Here is an 18,093-nt window from a genome sequence, read left to right as displayed (position 1 = left end):
TGAGTAGAAAAAAGAAGAATGGTCCAAACAAACTACTCCTGTGAAACGAATTCAGAGGACATATTTTTGGACTCAAAGTGATGGGCGAATTCGTATTGTATGCACTTTAAAGAGCAAGAAAGAAAAAATTTCATTCATTCGGCCAACACCTCAGAAACAGCAGGATAATATTCAGATTCACAGCCTGAGAAGGGGAATGTTTAATGTTTGTGGTGTGTGTATGTGTGTATGACTGTGACTGGAGGATTGCAGAGATCATAGACACCAGTTATGAGTTAAACGAAATTGTAGGGAACTTTACACTACAACTACCCCCCTTGGCCTAGCTGCTGGATATAGGTTTCCTGCTGAAGGACAGCAACAACGCTATCAATGCTCACTTCCTGTTCACAATGTTTTATGTTTGTAAGTGCTCCAGTTCCTATTGGTGCAACAGGGAGACATCACTTCATATCAAAGGAAGATACTGTAACAGTGGAATACATTTTTAGTTTATTGACAGACTGATATTAGTAAAAAACAGTGTGCACTGAAGTTGTATAAATTGAAACCTTTAAGTTTTTGGGCCTTTCACATACATTTTGGAACCATTTAAAGTGCCTGAAAAATGAGTCTCTTACTCATCTTTCAAAACTAAAATTATGTTAAATAAGGCTAAGTTTTGACATTTTTTGGCCTTTTATGTGATAATGTGGTAACAAAACAGGCTTTACGTATGGCAAAAATTTCAGTTGTTTCTAAAACCTGTTCAGGAAAATGTGAAGAACTAGTGGACATTATGGAAAGGAGAAAATTAATGATACTGGGGATGATAGAAACAAAATGGAAAGGGAAAGGTATGAAGAAATTAAGGAAACAGTACACACTGTATTGGCGTGGAAATAACAAAGAGATGAAGAATGGTGTCAGTTTCATTGTGAATAAAGCTCTGGGACATTCAGTACATTAGTGGGAGACTAGTAAAGATGACTGTACATTTAGGGAGAGAAAAACTAACTTTAGTATTGGTGTATGCACCTCAGACTGGATAAGAACCAGTTTATTGTAGGTTTGGAAAAAGTCATTAGTAAAGAGAGAGTGATCATTATAGGAGACCTAAATGCATAGATTGGGACAGATAGAACAGGATATGAGAATGTCATGGGACCCCATGGATATGGTAGAATAAATATAGAAGGGGAGCATCTCCTTGACTTCTGTATGAGAATGGGTTGGTGGGGAAAAATAGTTTGTGTGAGAAGAGGCAGAGCCGTAAGACAACACGATACAGTTGAGATGGATTACAAAAGACAGTAATTGATTATGTCATCACAGATGAAGAGAGGAGTAGAATGGTAACTAATGTCTAAGAAGTCCCTCGTGAGAGACTTGACAGCAATCACCATCTATTAGTAGTGGACCTGAGAAACTTCCATGTACCAAAAGTACAGACCAAGAAGATCCCAAAAATCAAAGTATGGGAACTCCAGAAAACAGAGAAGAGATCCGAATATCAGAACCAGATAAAATTTGTGTTACCAAAAGGTGAAAGTAAAAATGGAGATACAGAATGGACCAGACTAAGATACACATTTGTAAAGGAAGCCATTGAAGTTTGCAAAAAGACAAGTATTATGACAAGATAAAAGGAAACACCTTAGTGGAATGAAAGTATAAGAGCAGTAATCAGGAAAAGAAATCTCTTCAGGAAAGAGAGGGATAGAGAGAAAAATAAAATGGATAGGCAAAGATCAGAAACCTCGAACAAATGTACTGAATCAAGAAACTGGAACTTAAAAGAACAGTTGCAGAAGAAAAGACCAAGGCACTGAAGATATTCACTCAGAAATTGGAGTAGGACAGTAGAGGCAATAAGAAACTGTTGTATAGGGTTATCAGGGGTAAAAGGAAACCAATGAATACCATAAAAGCACTTGAAGATGAAAATGGAAGTCTGGTTTGGACAGAAAGTGACACGAAAGAAGTCCTGAAAAATCATTTTGAGCACCTATTAAATAGATCAGTTGAAGAACCAAATATTGAACTGGAAATCCACACTTATAATGAGGAAACTCCCATCACCTGGGTAGGAACAGAGGCAGCCTTAAAATCTGTGCCTAAAGCAAAATCTTCAGGTGCAGATGAAGTGAAGGTAGACATGCTAAAGGCAGCAGGTATCCAAGGCATACAATGGCTGCACCGAGTACTCAATTCCATATGGGCAGATAACAAAATACTTGAAAATACTTGCAGTTTGGAGTAAGAGTGTAATAATTCTCCCGTTTAAGAAAGGTAGCAGGCGGAAACCCACCAACTATAGAGGAATAACCCTATTGTCTTATGGCCTGAAAATACTTGAGAAGATCGTAGAAAAGAGACTGAGAACTATCATAGAACCTTAGCTGGAGGGGGAACAATGTGGCTTCAGAAGTAACAGATCAACAATAGATCTAATTTTTAGCACCTGCATGTTGATGGAAAAGTATTGGGAGAAAGGCAAAAACCTGGTCTTTGTATTCCTGGATATAGGAAAAGCCTGTGATAGTGTTGTAAGAGATAAGATCTGGTAATGCCTGAGGAAAAAGAATGTGCCTGTCCCCACTACTATTCATCACTGTTACGGATACTATAATGAAGAACGTCAAGGAGACATCAGGTGAACTGAAGGCATTTGCCTTTGCTGATGACATCGTGATATGGGGTGAAACTGAATAGGAAGTACAGATCAGACTTGATGAATGGAAATCTCAGTTCCAGAAATATAACCTCAACATCAGCAAGACCAAGACAGTGGTGATGGCAGTCTACAGATATGGACAACCAGCAAGTGTAAAACTAGGAGACCACCAGCTAGACTGTGTGGACAGTTTTCCTTACATTGGATGTTTAATCTCTAGTGATAATTTGGTCAGAAATGAAATCACCTACAGAGTGCAAAAAGGATCTGAATTCTACCAACAAGTAAGGTCACTTTTATGGGATGACTTGAATCCAAAACCAGCCAAACTGATGACGTTCAATAGCTATTTCATATCAATATGGACCTATGGTTTGGAAACATGCACCCTCACAAAAAGAGGATCACCAAAGCTGCAAGCATCAGAGATGAAATTTCTTAGGTCCACTGTCCAGAAGAGCAAGATGGACAAGTTAAGGAATGAGGTGGTGAGGAAAGAAGCCGGAATAAAGACATCCCTATTAGATCGAATTGGCGCATCTAGACTTCGATGGTACAGGCATGTGATGAGAACGGCGCCAACCAGAACAGGCAAAATAAATTTGGAAAGGCAGGTGGATGGGGAGAGACCTCAAGGAAGACCTCGAACCCGATTGATAAACTTGATTAAGGTCAATCTAATGCCCAGAGGATAAACACTGGATGATGTCCTCTGTGAACAGGTGTGTTTGGACAGGACGAAGTGGAAGAAGCTCATTATAGTACCCGGGAAACTGGAACTGTTAAATGATGGTGATAAAACCTGTTCAACCTAAAAGTGGAAGCTCTCCGTTTCACAGAATATAGAGCTGTATGGTACTAATCAACAGGAAAAAAATAAAAAAATTAATGATTGGCATTTTTGGGGAAAAAATAATTCATAAATTGTAAAAAAAAATCAGAACGCTGTAATAAAAGAATTTTGACAGATAAGTCCAAATGGAGGATTTATTTGTAATTATAAAGCAGTTATCTTTCAAGTAAAAAAACGCAACAAAATATATAGAATTCTCCAGATATTATTATTACTATTATTATTATTATTTTGCAAAATTTGCATCTTTAAAATGGTATGCACTTTTGGAGGGCTGTATCTTGGAGCAGAATTTTTTTTTGAGAAAACAAAAAATACATGTTTCTTACTTAGTCCTTCATTTTAACGTATGCGAAATTCAATAACACCCATGACTCTGAAGGTAAGATTTTTTTTCTAGCCTGCCTGAATTAATATGGACTATGCTAAGTCATTTTAGATGACATACATCTGTTTAAAAGTCTACATGTTTTGTGTATCTCTGTTCTGATCTTTCTTCACTTTTTGTAAATATATTTATCTTATGTTGCTTCACATTGGGGCATCTGTAGCATCTGGGTGACAGTAAATTGAGAGTAAAATATAATTGCTTTCAATTCCTAATCTTTTTGCTCTGTGGAGTGCAGTTAATTTACCCCTTCAGTAGATATTTTGGTTGTGTCTGGCCAACATAATGTGAAATTCCATGTTAGATCATCAAACTTCTAGATGGTAGCTATTTTTAGTATTGATGTTATGCCTGAGAGATTCATCCTTTGTGCAACTTTCTGTAGACTTTCTTGTAAACTATTACCTTCAGCGGATAAATTTGCAATATTATAAGAATAAAAAAGAAGCAGTCAATAATGATTACACAGAAAGTATTGTTAATTACAAATATTTGGGTTGTTTCCAATTAAGATTCATGCAGACCCTTTGCACCCATTATCAGATGTCAACCATTATTTCTCTTGCTCTTGAGCAGATTGAGCTCAGGGAAAGTGTGTTCCTGTTACGTAAAGGTTATAACAGTATAAACTTTTACCCATGTGTACTGTTTGCTTGAGAGTAAGGGAAATTAAGCAAAGAAATTAAAAAAGGTCCCACAGGGCCCAGAATGCCTGATGTAATACAGCAAAGCACAAACATCTTTGATCACCTGTAATTGCAAAATTTGGGCAGAATTAAGCACTAATGATCAATGGGAGTAACCTGCAACTTATACTTTTGCTTGTATAACTTGGGTGTTTGTTGCATAGGGATAGACAAATTGACTGTCACTTTTCAAATTTAGTTATGTCCTAACAGTATGTTAATACATTCTCAACATGTAGATACTGAACTGACTTTCAAGGAGGGACATCCATATCATTGATGGTGTATGTTTTTTCATTCAAATCCAAAATATGATTATATTCAGTTTGCATAACAGTATCTCCAATTTTTTTTCCACCCGTAAGTGATGGAGTCTTGTAGCATTTAATACCATTGAACATACTGGAAATGAATAGAACCATTATTGGGAAGCTGTAAATTTTAAAAAGATTGTGATGATAAAATGTTAGAAACTATACACACACTCGTTTTTAAATAATACAGGCCTTGTTGTGGTTGTTTGTAAACCATTTCAGTTTTGGCACACAGTAGTTTTTGCAGTTAATGTTACAGCACTCAAAGCAGTGATGAGTAATTTCACATTAACTTAGAAAAGTGAATCAATCTGATTGTCTTTCTAGTTAGATTATAGCACCAACAATAGTCAAAAAATAAGAAATCTGTTCCTGCCCAGAGGTGATTCCACAAGTTTTAGTCTTCTTTTTCATTTAACCCACCTACTCCACTTTACCTTTACTCTTGAACCCAGGCACTGCTAGCATGCCGAGTGTTTCAGCTGGACTTGCTTGCCAGGAAACCGTGTGGGCTGGTGTCCACCAACACTGCTGCGGCATGCCATGTCTTCCTGGTCCAGGGACCACTCTGCCCGATACTTTGGAACTCCTCCTAATTTTGTTGGTGATGAACAAGACTCAAAGGAGATGGTAAGTCTTATAAAAATAGTTTTTATATGTTATGCTTTCTGTTAAAGTTGAGGTGAGGTGTATAACAGCTTCACTTTATAAATAATAATAATAATAATAATAATAATAATAATATGTCAAGTACCAGTTACTCACATGATAGATGTCATAAACTATTTACAGATGAATGGAAAGACAGGTAGAAGTTGACTCTGGGGAAGATCAGATTAGGTTCCAGAGAAATACTGAAACACGTGAGATAATACTGAACCTGAAACTTCTCTTAGAAGATAACTCAGAGAAAGACAGATCTGCATTTGTAGCACCCATAGATTCAGAGAAAGCTTTTGATACTTGGGAATGAAATACATTCCATGAACTTCTGAAGGTAGCAGAGATAAAATACAGGAAGAGAGAGGTTACCTACAACTTGCACAGAGTCCATACTGCAATTACAAGTAATGAAGAGGATTATTTTAATACAGAAGTTGAGAAGGAAATGAGACTGCATTATAGTCTGCCCTTATGTTATTCGACCTGTACAATGAGCAGCTCAGAGAGGAGAAATAAAAACTTTGACATTTGAAGATGATATTTTAAGTCCCACAAGAGACAGCAAAAGACTTGTAAGATCAATTAAAAGCAATGAATAGTGTGTTGAAAAGAGTTTTTTGGGGTGAATATCCACAAAAGTAAAATAAGGGTAATAGAAGGCATTCAGATTAAATCATTAATAGATTTTAAAAAATCTACTTCACTTGCCATTAATTTCTTATCTATTCCACAGCCAGTTTTGAAACCTAAAGCTGTAGCTTAAAGTGCCACCAACTATGAGCAAGAAGAGGAGCTACTGGTGTATGAGTACTATGGGGTTAACATAATGTAAAAGGTAAAGCCATGAAAAGTGGCATACTCATACAAATGTGTAGCACTCAGAGGGTCACATTCACTTTGAACAAATGCATGGGGCTGGAACAAAGACGCTAACATAGAAGGAAGGTTCTGGACAAAAACGAATGTGATAGTGGATAAATAAATAAATCACTGCACTCATGCCAAGGACCAGCAGTCACAGCGCCCGCCTTGACAGTATGACACAAAAGTGACCAGTGCAGTCAGCCAGGGAGACAGCTGACCACAGTGGTGGAAGTGAGTAATGTAGGAGCCAGTGAGGTGGGGAAACCAAGTAGACAGCCTGAAAAGCAGGGGAGACAGAGGCTGATTAGTCCATCTGCTACGTAAGTGTGGCTTGCAATATCAGTGCAGAATAGAACTACAAATATAAGAATAAATATAATAAGATTAGTGTTTGGCAAAAATGCCTGGAAGTCAACATGACAGAGTGAATTGGAATAAAAATATAAAAGATAAAAATACAACTAAAACAGGGGAGACAGATAGTGTATGGAAATATATCAAAAAATTAAGCAATATGACAATGACAACAGGTGAAGTGTGGCAGGAGAATGATGTCAACGATTAAGATCGGTAATAATGTATAGACTAATCTTAAACAGCCAAAACAAGTCTAAGTATAACAAGTTTAGTCAGAATTAGAATGAAATACATAAAGGAATAGCATCACACCCATATAAACAGCATGGTGCATCTTTGCAGCACCACACATAATAAAAGTAAGCAAGGAGAAAAAAAAAAGACATACAAATTAGGACTAGAGAAAGCAAGTAAAGAAATTAAGCCTATGTCTAGTGGTTGAGGACACTTATGATTTGGACATAATGCAGTGACTGAGTCGTTAAAATGAAATAACATAAATTTGATACGCGGCATCGTTCTCCTACCACACTTCACCTGTTGCTGTCTTATTGCTCAATTTTTAGATACATTTCCATATACTATCTGTGTCACCCGGTTTAGTTTTAATTTAATAGTTTTATCTTTTTATTCTAATTCACTAAGTCAAATTGACTTGTTGGCATTTTTGCCGAACCTCATGTTGTAATATTTATTCTTATATTTCTAGTTCAATTTTGTATCAGTCTTATGAACCACATATATGTAAGTGGATGGACCAGTCAGCCCCTGTTTCCTGCACTTTTTCGGCTATCTGTTTGGGTTCCCCACCTCATTGGCTACTATGTTGGTCACAGCTGGCTCCGTGACCAGCTGCATTAGTTTCTTCCATGTTGTGCTGTTGAGGGAGGTGCTTCAGTTGCTGGCCCTAAGCATGAGTGCAGTTACTCATTTATTTACTTATTTCTCTACTATCGAGTTCATTTTTGTCCAGATCCCTCCCTCTAGGTTAGTGTCTTTCCTCCAGCCACATGTGTTTGTTTGATGTTGGTGTGACCTCCCCATAACTGACTGTACTGGCCACCACACATTTATGTTTTCATAATCATGTGAGTACACCACTTTCCATGGCTTTGCCTTTCAGTTTGGTATGTCAACCCAATAGTTTGTATGCACTAATAGTTCCTCCTCTTGTCTGCAGTCCGTGGCACCTGAAGACAAAGCTTCAGGCATCAAAACCAGTCATGCAATAAATAAGATATTTCTGGCAACTAAAGCAAATTTATCCTATTAATATCTTCCTCAGTTGTGGATGTTTGCCTGATATTTTATACCAAATTAAATCAGGTGATACTGAGTGATCCACATTAGAAAATGAAACACTAAAAATAGTAGAGGATATAAATTGCAGGCTTGCAGTAGTAAGAAAAGTTTTCCTGGAAAAGAAAAATTATTTTAAAAATTAATTTAACTTTTAAGTGCTGTAAGCTGCCCTCTTTTTTATATCAGTTTGGTGGAAACGTTTTATTCTGGCTTTCTGATATGTTTAGACATTGGACATGTAGATTAGTCAGTTCTTGAAAGGCAAACTTACTCTGAAAATATATGCATTATTAGTTAGAGGCTCAACAGTTTAGCCTGTATCCTACATGCCCTATCTACTCCACTCCCACTACAACAAATCAGTCTTATCCAAAAGCTATCAAAGTGATTTAGGATATAAATTAGGTAACACCCTTGTATGGCACACTCGATTTTATTTGTTCCTTGTTTGCATATCACTTTAACACGCTTTCTAACACCACTTGGACTACACTTGCATATACTCATCATTCATGATATAAAATGAGTTAGCCATTGCAATTCTTTTTGTTACAGTCGCCTTTACAACATTAAACATTTTATAATCAACAAATTAATATTTTTAACACAGTTCGCGCAATCATGCTCTCATGTATATTTGTGTCTTGCTCATGTGATGGTTCTGGATATGGCTTGAGTGTAACAGACTCACTGCCTGCCTCCAACCAATCTCTAGGCTCCCACTTCTAGAACTATGGAGCATCCCCATCAGGGATGTCACTGTGCCATAGCAAAGAGGCATACTCTGATGTAGGAAAAACCCCAAGGGATAGATTCGATCAATTGAATGCCGGATTGTCCCCCTAATTTTTTTTCCAAAATCGCTGCAAAAATGGCAATGGTGCCCTCATTTTCACACAGTATCATTCTTCAGTAACAGTAGGATTATCTCATACACGCTCCACAGCCATTTATACCAAGTAATTTGCAAAATCTTTACAAAGTTTGAAATATTTGACAAAAATGTTTGGGAAATTCATTAAATTCTTTTCAGTATGACATATCAAGAGTGGAATTCCATATTTCTAGCTGATAGGAGAATGACACAAAACAAATCTTGAAATTCAAAAACAAGTCACTTATGAGATCAAAAAATTTATGAACAGTTCAGATTTGTTGCAAAGTACTACATTTTTAGGCAAATGCTTTAATTGTAATGTAGTTGGTCATATCAAACATAATAAATTCTATAAAAAGCAGGGAACGTGAGAGATACAATTTGATAGCTTGAAAACTTTTCTCTGGAACAAAACATAACACAAAATACTAAAATGATCCTAAGCTTTTAAAATCATATTTTTTCACTGGGCTCTGATCAATGTAAATGACTATATAGACAAACGAAAACAGAAAATTTTGCTATAAAGAAAGTACTGCATTTACAGAAAATAGAACAACTTTACGCATTTGTATGCAAGTTTTTGCAACCTATAGTAGACGCACAGTGGGATAACAGTTGTTATGAAAGGGAGCCACACACAAGAACTGTGAAGCAGAACAGTGCTGTTCATAGCTGACTGCACATCTCCTTGCTGTCATTGTCACCTGAGGAGGTTTGGGTACCTCGTTTGCCATCAGTGCCCTGTCGGCTGCTGTATTCTCCCCTGCAAATGGTTCCTTCAGTCAATGCCTAAAACCTTGTTCACTGTGTAATCTGCCCCTTCCTCCCCTTGTTATCTTGCTGTGCAGCATCATTGTCCTGGCAAATGCAGTGCGCAGTCAACGCCAGTTCCCAGCACGAAACAAAATTCATTGTATGCGCCGTCTGCTTCTGTGGTAACACTTTACTGTTGCTTGTACTTGTCACGCAACCTAGCAAGCGTCACAAATTCTATGCTTGCCTCCCTGTTAACTCGATCATCACTATGTTTTAATATTTTTAATATGCAACACTCTAAATACTTGGCTGTGTATATTTATGTTCACATTGTGCAGTTGTATCAATATACATTTAACACTTCCGCTATTGTTCTTAATGATAATTAATATTTCCATAGTGCTTCATCTTTTTAAAAGAAACATTTCGTTACAACTATGTTTCACTGCTGATTATAATTAACAGTCACAAATATTACACATCAAACACTTCATTTATAACACTAATTGTTTTCACTGCTCTTCTCCTCTTCCTCTTCAGAAAGAGACAGTTCCTTGGTAAAATATTTCTTTGCATTTTCAATGTGTTCATTACCATGGATCCTATCACCCTGGCACATGTCAAGTTCGAAAGTATTAGAATGCTTCAAAGCAACAACCCTATAGGGTTCCTTCTGCACATGGTGAAACACTTTTTTAATCTATCATCCCTCTGTGATTGAACATGTGTATTAAAACAGGTCCCTAACCATGTACACTATAGGATGCACTATCTTGTTATATTGTCTTTTTCGTGCTTCAGCTCTCCTGTGAAGCATTTGTTTGGCCCTTTTAATTTTTTCTGCCCTATATTTAGCAATTAATGCAGTGCTACCCTGTCAAATGTGTTTTCATCAACCAATTGGTGGTAAAATCACAGAGACCAATGAAGCTTCTCAGCTGCTTCCTATTTCTTGGTGTCAGAAAATTTCTTATTGCTGTAAGCTTCCTGGGTTGGATTTTATTCGTGCTGGCCTAATAATGTACCCCAGGAAAGGTATTTCTGAATTCTGACATATGAAAATTAAGTATGGCGCCTGCATGTTCACATCTTTCTAATATCTCCTCCAAGATCCTTAATTGTATCCTTCACATTTTACTGGCTGCTAACATTGATAGCATTTCAGCTGCTTTTCTATCAATATTCCTAATTCCGTATATTTTGCTCCTGACTTCTTCCCATGAGCTCATTTGCTTCTTGTGCACTGACAGGAATTGTACTCCTGTGTCTATGGTTTACTAAATTTTCCTCTTCCATTAAATCTTCACTCAGCTAGCTTTACAAATTGACCAAAGACTAGTTGTGTGCCCACATATTTTAATTTCAGTTATTAGAATAATTACCACCTTATCTTTTACACAACATCTTCTAGTTTATATTCTTGTTTTTCATGTAGTTATTCACCTTTATTACATAAATATTTCTTTCTACTCGGTCTGTGTTTGGAGGCCCTACCATATATGTTTCACAGCAGATTCTGCTCCACCGCTTTGCCTCCATCTGTTGTAGCTTTCTTCATGCATGCTACATGTTTATTCCCCTCTACCACTTGTCCCTCACTCATCATGAGACCTGAAAGTGTTACTGCTGTGTCCTCGACCTCTGCTGGTTCTCTATTTGTTCACCCATGTTCGTAATGTGTTCCGCGCTGTGGTGCTGCATCCTGAAACAGTCTTTGGTCACTTCTGGTGGCCTATCTTCCCACTCTGATTGTGTAAATGTAACGCTGGCCTGGCCCACAGAGTCAGTAATAGTTTCTATTAAATGATTACATACTTCATGTGGCAGCCTTTGTATTACCCATCACACCACATTTGTCTCATCATACAGTGTGTCAAGATACTGATTCCTCTTTAATGGAAAACTACATATAGAGATTAATATGTCATCGTGTTTGCTCATAATAATATTTTAGGAACATCATCTCAAATTCTGAGTAGGTTAAATGTTTCTTATCTAAGTGTGTGCCCCAGTTATATGCTTTGTCCTCCATTTCATTTATGACATAAGCGATTTTATTCCTTTCATCCCATGATTTTGGTGACAATCCCTGGAAATTCCTTATAAACTAAACAGGGTGCAGCTTGCCTCTGGGGTGGAATTTACCGAACTTACAACTGTTTCTGAACTCCACTTGAGGGTCACTTTTGGTCACAACTGCAGTTTGGCCACGTAATGATTTCATTTTGCTGCTCAGTCTCTCAGTTTCAACCTACTCGGTCTGTTGATTGATATTTTGTTGTACTTTCTGTGCTTTGCTGCCGCCTTGCTCCATGTCTTTCAACTCATTCTTGATCTCTTCTACTCATTTATTAATTTCCTCTCATCCTTGTGCTTTCATATTTGTGAAAACAGCTATCGCATTTATCTTGAGTGTTAGGCTCTTCTGCATCTGTTTTTGTAGTTCTTTTATTGGTGTGACTACTTTTTCCTGTTTTCCCACTTGCAATTATACCTCCTTGTTTACTTTCTCTTGTTCTTCCTTCTCTTTCTTTAATTCATTATCCATCTCTTTCTCCCACACTTTAAACCTTGCCTCAGAACTTGCAAATTGTTTTCCATGATCTTATTGAAGTGCTTTAATGTCTGATTTAAGTTCACTTGACATTGATGATTTCGTTTCTTTTGCTCCCCTGTCTGCTTTTTCATCTAACTACTTGAATGCCTCCATGAACCAGTTCCTCCTCTTGGTTTGGACATTCATCGAAAACATCTTTGATGACCCACGGCTTCCTGCCTCTCTGTGTGGTCTGACTTCCTGCACTTTCCTGCTCCATGCTGTCTTCGAAGAATAATTTTGTTGAGTTAGCTGTCAGACTTTCTTTCCCTTCAGATTCATTTTCTTGTTTAATTTCACTACCTTACAACCAATTTTCCCATTCTTCTAAATTTGATTCATTTGAAGCACTATTCTGTTTGATTTCCTCTACAAGCTATATTGGTTCCATTTTACACTATTTGACATTTACTACTATTTTTCTGAATATTATCCCAAATTTACTAATATCCACAGTTCTAAAATTTCACTGTTTCATCACATACAATTTTACGTATACTTAATAGATTATGCAGCACCTCCCATTGAATATTTACGGCTAGATTATTAATCAATATTTACGGCACTGTTTTTTCGTTAATGGCCTACAGCAACTTACAACACTTACGTTTTGTACTTGTGCTGCTGTTGGCTGCTGGCTGATGATCATTGTGCTGTGACATCTGCTTGATCCGTTATTCGTCAGTTTGTCTGCTTTCTTCATCTTTCTTGCAATGGCTCTTCTGTCATATCCAAAATGTTTAGGAAACTGTTCCTTCCTTTGTTCTTCTTACAATTGCACCCAAGGTTCTTGCAGTCCAGGTTGTCACACGTCGCCATGTGTATGCTGCCTCCTCCCCCTTTTTTTTATATCAGTTTACTGGAAATTTTTCCAGTTTCAGTCTGGCTCTTTGATATTTTTAATACATCAGTAGTTAGAATCTCAACTCTGTAGCCTGTGACATATGCCCTATTTTCTGTATCCACTCTTAACACAAAACAGTCCCATCCAAAAGTTATGAAAGTGATTTAGATTGTAAATTAGATAACATTTGTACAGAACACTTGATTTTATTTATTTTATTTGTTCCTTGTTTGCATATCACTTTAACATGGTTTCTAACACCACTTGGACTACACTTGCATATACTCATCATTCATGATATAAAATGAGTTAGCCATTGCATTCTTTTTCTGTATGATCGCCTTTTCATTATTAAACATTTCATAATTGACAGGTTAATATTTTGAACACAGTTACCACAATGGCGCCCTCATACTTATTTGCTTCCCACAATCGTGCTCTCGTAGCACATTCATGTCCATTCCTAGCTATGGATCAAGTGCAACAGACTCACTGCTTCTCACCAACTGATGTCTAGGTGCCCACTTGCACCTTCCAGGACTATGGAGCATCCCCGTCAGTGATGCCACTGCACTGTAACAAAGAGGCACCCAATGCTGTATCAAAAAGCGTAAGGGTAGATTTGAACTGTCGAATGCTTCATCGACATATGTACCCTTATAGTGCTAGACAATTTTTTCTAAAAGTATTTGCATGGAGTATAGCCTTGTATTGAAATGAAATACAGGCAGTAAATAGATCAGGCGAGAACAGAATAGAACCTTTTGAAGTGTAAAAAATGGTGGGATTAAGTGGGTAGATCAGTTAAGTACTGAAGCGATACTGTGCTGAATTGAGGAGAAAATAAATTTATGGCACAATGAGACTAGAAGAAGGTAACAACTGGTAAGACACACTCTGAGGCATTTAAGAATCCTCATCTTGGTAATTGAAGTAAGTATTGGGGATTGAATTGCAGAGTGCGACCAAGGCTTGACTATACTAAGCAGATTCAAGTGGATCTGCAATGCAGTAGTTATGCAGATGTGTAGAGGATTACATACAATAGATTAGCTTGAAGAGCTGCACCAAACCAGCCTTTGAAGAAAAACAATAACATTAATAAACTAATGATCTGAGCCATACATTGTATCCTATTTCCAGGGGAAATAGGAGGGAGCATTATTTAGTTCGTTAGTTAAATTTTCCATAGATTATGATCATGATACATGCAGTAATGTGGACTGTGTTAACTAACTTAATATTGCACACACAATTAAACAAAAAACATTTACAGGGTTAGGTGCTGGCTGCTTATGAGTTTGTAATGGACTATTTATTTACATTTCAAGAATTCCTCTATGACGTAGTAGTAGTTGTTACAGAGAAACAACTTAAATCTACATTTGGAATCACTTCTGCTGTTTGTAAGATATTTTATTCTCAAAGACAGATCATCAAGAGTTTATGGTTGTGTATATCTCTTGTGTGTGTGGCAAAGTTGATACATCAGAGAGTGCCAATCATTCTAGTACTGTGTTTATAAATATCTCTATTATTCTCTAACTGCAGTGGATTGTAAACAATGAAGTCCATCAACGAATAAATGTACCTTGAGTCTGCGGTTAATGTATCCAACTGCTTAAATAGATACTTGCAAGGTCTGTATGTGTGAACCCTGTCATAATTCTAATTACTCTAGTAATAGAATGAATATCTTTTGTTTTATTGAGGAGGTACATTAAACTATTATCGCTTAGGACACAATGAAAAAGTACAAAATATGTTAACATACTGATTCTTATATCTTAAAAATTGGAAATTATTCTCATGGCAGAACTAGTTCAATCCAAACATTTTAACTGGTCTGCTGTATGGTTTTTCTGCTTATAAAGTTGTCATCAATATGCAAACCCAAGAACTTACAACTTTCTGCTTTGTTGTTATTTCTTGTTAATACACTACTAGTGTTACCTGTTAGTGTCTATTAATAGGGAAGGTGGTGTATTTTTGTCTGTATAAACCTGGATGAATAGTGTGTTTTCTAATCACATTTATGCAAACCATTTAGTAACTTAAACAAAATATATTTTACTATTTTTTCTGTTAATATTCCATTTCTTGGTGTGACAATAATCTTGCAAAACATATTAAAAGAAGTAATTGTGTTTTTCAGATTTGAATATAAAATGGCAAATCATTAACATGGAACAAGGACAGCAGTGGTCACATGATTGAACCCTGCAAAATACTTTTTGCGATATATCCCCATGCGGATGACGGGTGTCCCCCCTTATATTATCTGAACATCCTAGTGTAACTTTCAGCACACTGTTTCATAAATAGTAACTAAACCATGCACCCCCCAAAAACGTAATTTATTATTTTAAATTGTATTATTTGCTGAGTAAAAGTATTGGTTGCTGCCCTAGTAGTGCAACCCTTTTGAAACTTAAGCTACTATTGGTGACTATCCCATTACTACACAAGTGGCTGACAACCCAAGAGCACATCACCCTATCAAAAATTTTGGACAGTAACAAAAGGAGTGAGGCTGACTAGTAGGTATTGACATCCATGCAGTCTCCTTTCTTATAGAGAGACATAACAATGACATATTTTATTCTGTCTGGGAAAATACTCTGAATTAGTTATAACTGACACATATTTTTGAAAAATCATGATTTGCACAATAACTGTGTGTTACTTTATTGAAATCAATCAGTTTCAGTTAGAGAGTAGGTCATCCAGTGGTGTGTATATAGTTTGAAAGAGACCATAATTTGGCATTACCAAGCACAATCATCATATAGGTATACAATATTCATCACATAATATTTGCTTACAAAACATCTTCAGTTACAGGATATATGTCGAATCATGATTACTTGAATCTATGTCAGTGCTGAAGACCAACTACAATATGCTGGAAAGTATCCAGTGCAGACAGGTTTTGGTAGAGTTGGTTGTTAATGTAGATTCAGGATGTCACAATTTGAATTGTGTGCTGTAATTTAAGTCATTTTGTAAGTGTAATACTTCAAGTAATTTCATTGTTTTTCCATTAATTACTCTTATAGTTTTCTCGAGTGTTTCTGGACTGTATGTGCAGCTCGTTGACATAACACGTATCATGAGCTGACAAACCATTTGCCACGAGATGAGCTTGTTGTATGCACACATTCTCTATCAGGTAATTTCCAAAATACCGTATGGGGACTGCATACTGTAACTGTAACAGATAATACCTTTCCAATATTAACAGGCCTCTTCATTCTGATTTGTACAGAATTTACTTACACTGACAGCCAGAACATTATGACCACTGCCAAAGAGGTAGAAGGATAGTGGAACCACCACTAGACACTAAATGGTTGGATGACCATGGCTCTTCATGCAGCACAGGGTTCAGAGGTTTGTCTGCTCTGCAAAGTAGGATAGATGGTGATCTGTGGCATCTCTGTTGAAGGAGCACAAAGCTGGTGAACGCATAACTGTTTTGGAGCACACTGTTCATTGTAAATTGTTGAACATGGAGCTCTGCAGCAGACAACCCTTGCGAGTTCATATGTTGACCCAACAACATTGTAATTTATGGTTACAGTGGGCATGGGACCATTGGGATTTGACCATCGATCAATGGAAACATGTTGGCTCTTCAGGTGAATCACATTACATCGATGGTTGTCTCCATAAACGCTGTCATAAATGGGAACGGCGGCTCAAAACGCGGAGCATGCCATGGACGCAGGCTAGTGGAGCAATATTATGCTATGGAAGAGATTCTTCTGTGCTTTCATGGGACCTGGGGTAGAAATCAAAGACACGCAGACAGCTGCAAAACACCTACATCCGTTCACATTTGATGTCTTTCCCAATAGCAATGTCATCTTTCAGTAGCATAATTGTATGTGTCTCAGAGCTGGAACCATGCTACAGTGGTTTGAGGAGCATTACAGTGAAATCACGTTGATGTCTCAGGAACCAAATTCACCTGATATAAATCCTATGGAGCCCGTCTGGCTCACTATCTGGCACCATCACTGCATACACAAATCAGCGGCCCACTATTTACGTGAATTATGTAACCTGTGTTTAGAAATCTAATGTTGCACACCCGCACAAACCTTCCAACGAACTGTTGAATCCCTGATACTCAGAAACAGTGATGTATTTTGTTCTAAAGACTGACAGACAAACCATTAAGCACATAGTCATAATGTTTTCACTCATCAGTGTAGTTCTGTGTTTTTCAAAGTCTATTTAGTTTTTAGGAATGCGGTGGCTTCTTTTCTATCCCTAACAGATCTACATCAATACGTATCTGATTTATAACCCCTTACTTTAGGATTTTCTATCCCTGTGCTCTGACAGACAAATGCTGTGAATATGTTTACAGTTACTGAGTCTGCAAAACAAACTAACGACTCCTTTACTTTATTTTTAACCCCACCAATATTTTGATGAAGCAAGTTGATTTTCCCTTTCTCTTTACCTTTCCGTGTATTCTTAAACGATGAATTGGGAGTCTCTGACAATTAAATATGTTTAATACTTTCTTTCTGAATTCCAAATTTAACCTAAAAGAGAAGTCTCATCTGGCGCCAACAACCAGAAGGATTAGCCTTTGTGTGGTAGTAGACACTTTATGCTGCTTTCTTATACTTTCTGCTAACAGATCTAGCTTTTCTTTAAACCTCCTATTCAGTTGTAGATGATGAGAAGAATATTTCCATCTTCCTGTAGCATCCACTGGGCTCAACAGTATAAGATTTTACAGTCATCACAATGAGCCTGCCCAGCCATTTACTCACCCTACAGCATAGTTAATTCTGGCTGGTCATGGTACCAAAAAACCTCCATGAAACCCACATTTATGTGTTCAGCATCAGCTCCTATTTTGCACAGGTTACATACCAGGTTGTTTCAAGCTCTGTCGGTCAGCACCTGGTCAT

The 18,093-nt window shown here is 37.1% G+C and overlaps 1 protein-coding gene across 6 annotated transcripts in view; it reads left to right on the top strand.

Moving 5' to 3' along the window:
- LOC126355719 (protein abrupt-like) overlaps window positions 1–18,093 on the top strand; it is a 269,896-nt gene that overhangs the window by 154,045 nt on the left and 97,758 nt on the right. For 4 of the 6 annotated variants that reach the window (XM_050006114.1, XM_050006090.1, XM_050006098.1 and 1 more), the window contains one exon: window positions 5,397–5,527. The exons of 1 other annotated variant lie outside the window; for it this stretch is intronic. In XM_050006114.1, the coding sequence (XP_049862071.1) occupies window positions 5,397–5,527 (131 nt within the window). Of the gene's footprint in view, window positions 1–5,379; window positions 5,528–18,093 lie in introns of all 6 variants that reach the window. One more of the 6 variants, XM_050006169.1, reaches the window with a different exon arrangement.

This window comes from Schistocerca gregaria, chromosome 1, assembly GCF_023897955.1.
Source record: "Schistocerca gregaria isolate iqSchGreg1 chromosome 1, iqSchGreg1.2, whole genome shotgun sequence".
In the NCBI taxonomy this organism is placed as follows: domain Eukaryota; kingdom Metazoa; phylum Arthropoda; class Insecta; order Orthoptera; family Acrididae; genus Schistocerca; species Schistocerca gregaria.
This window is presented reverse-complemented; position numbering and strand designations above follow the sequence as displayed.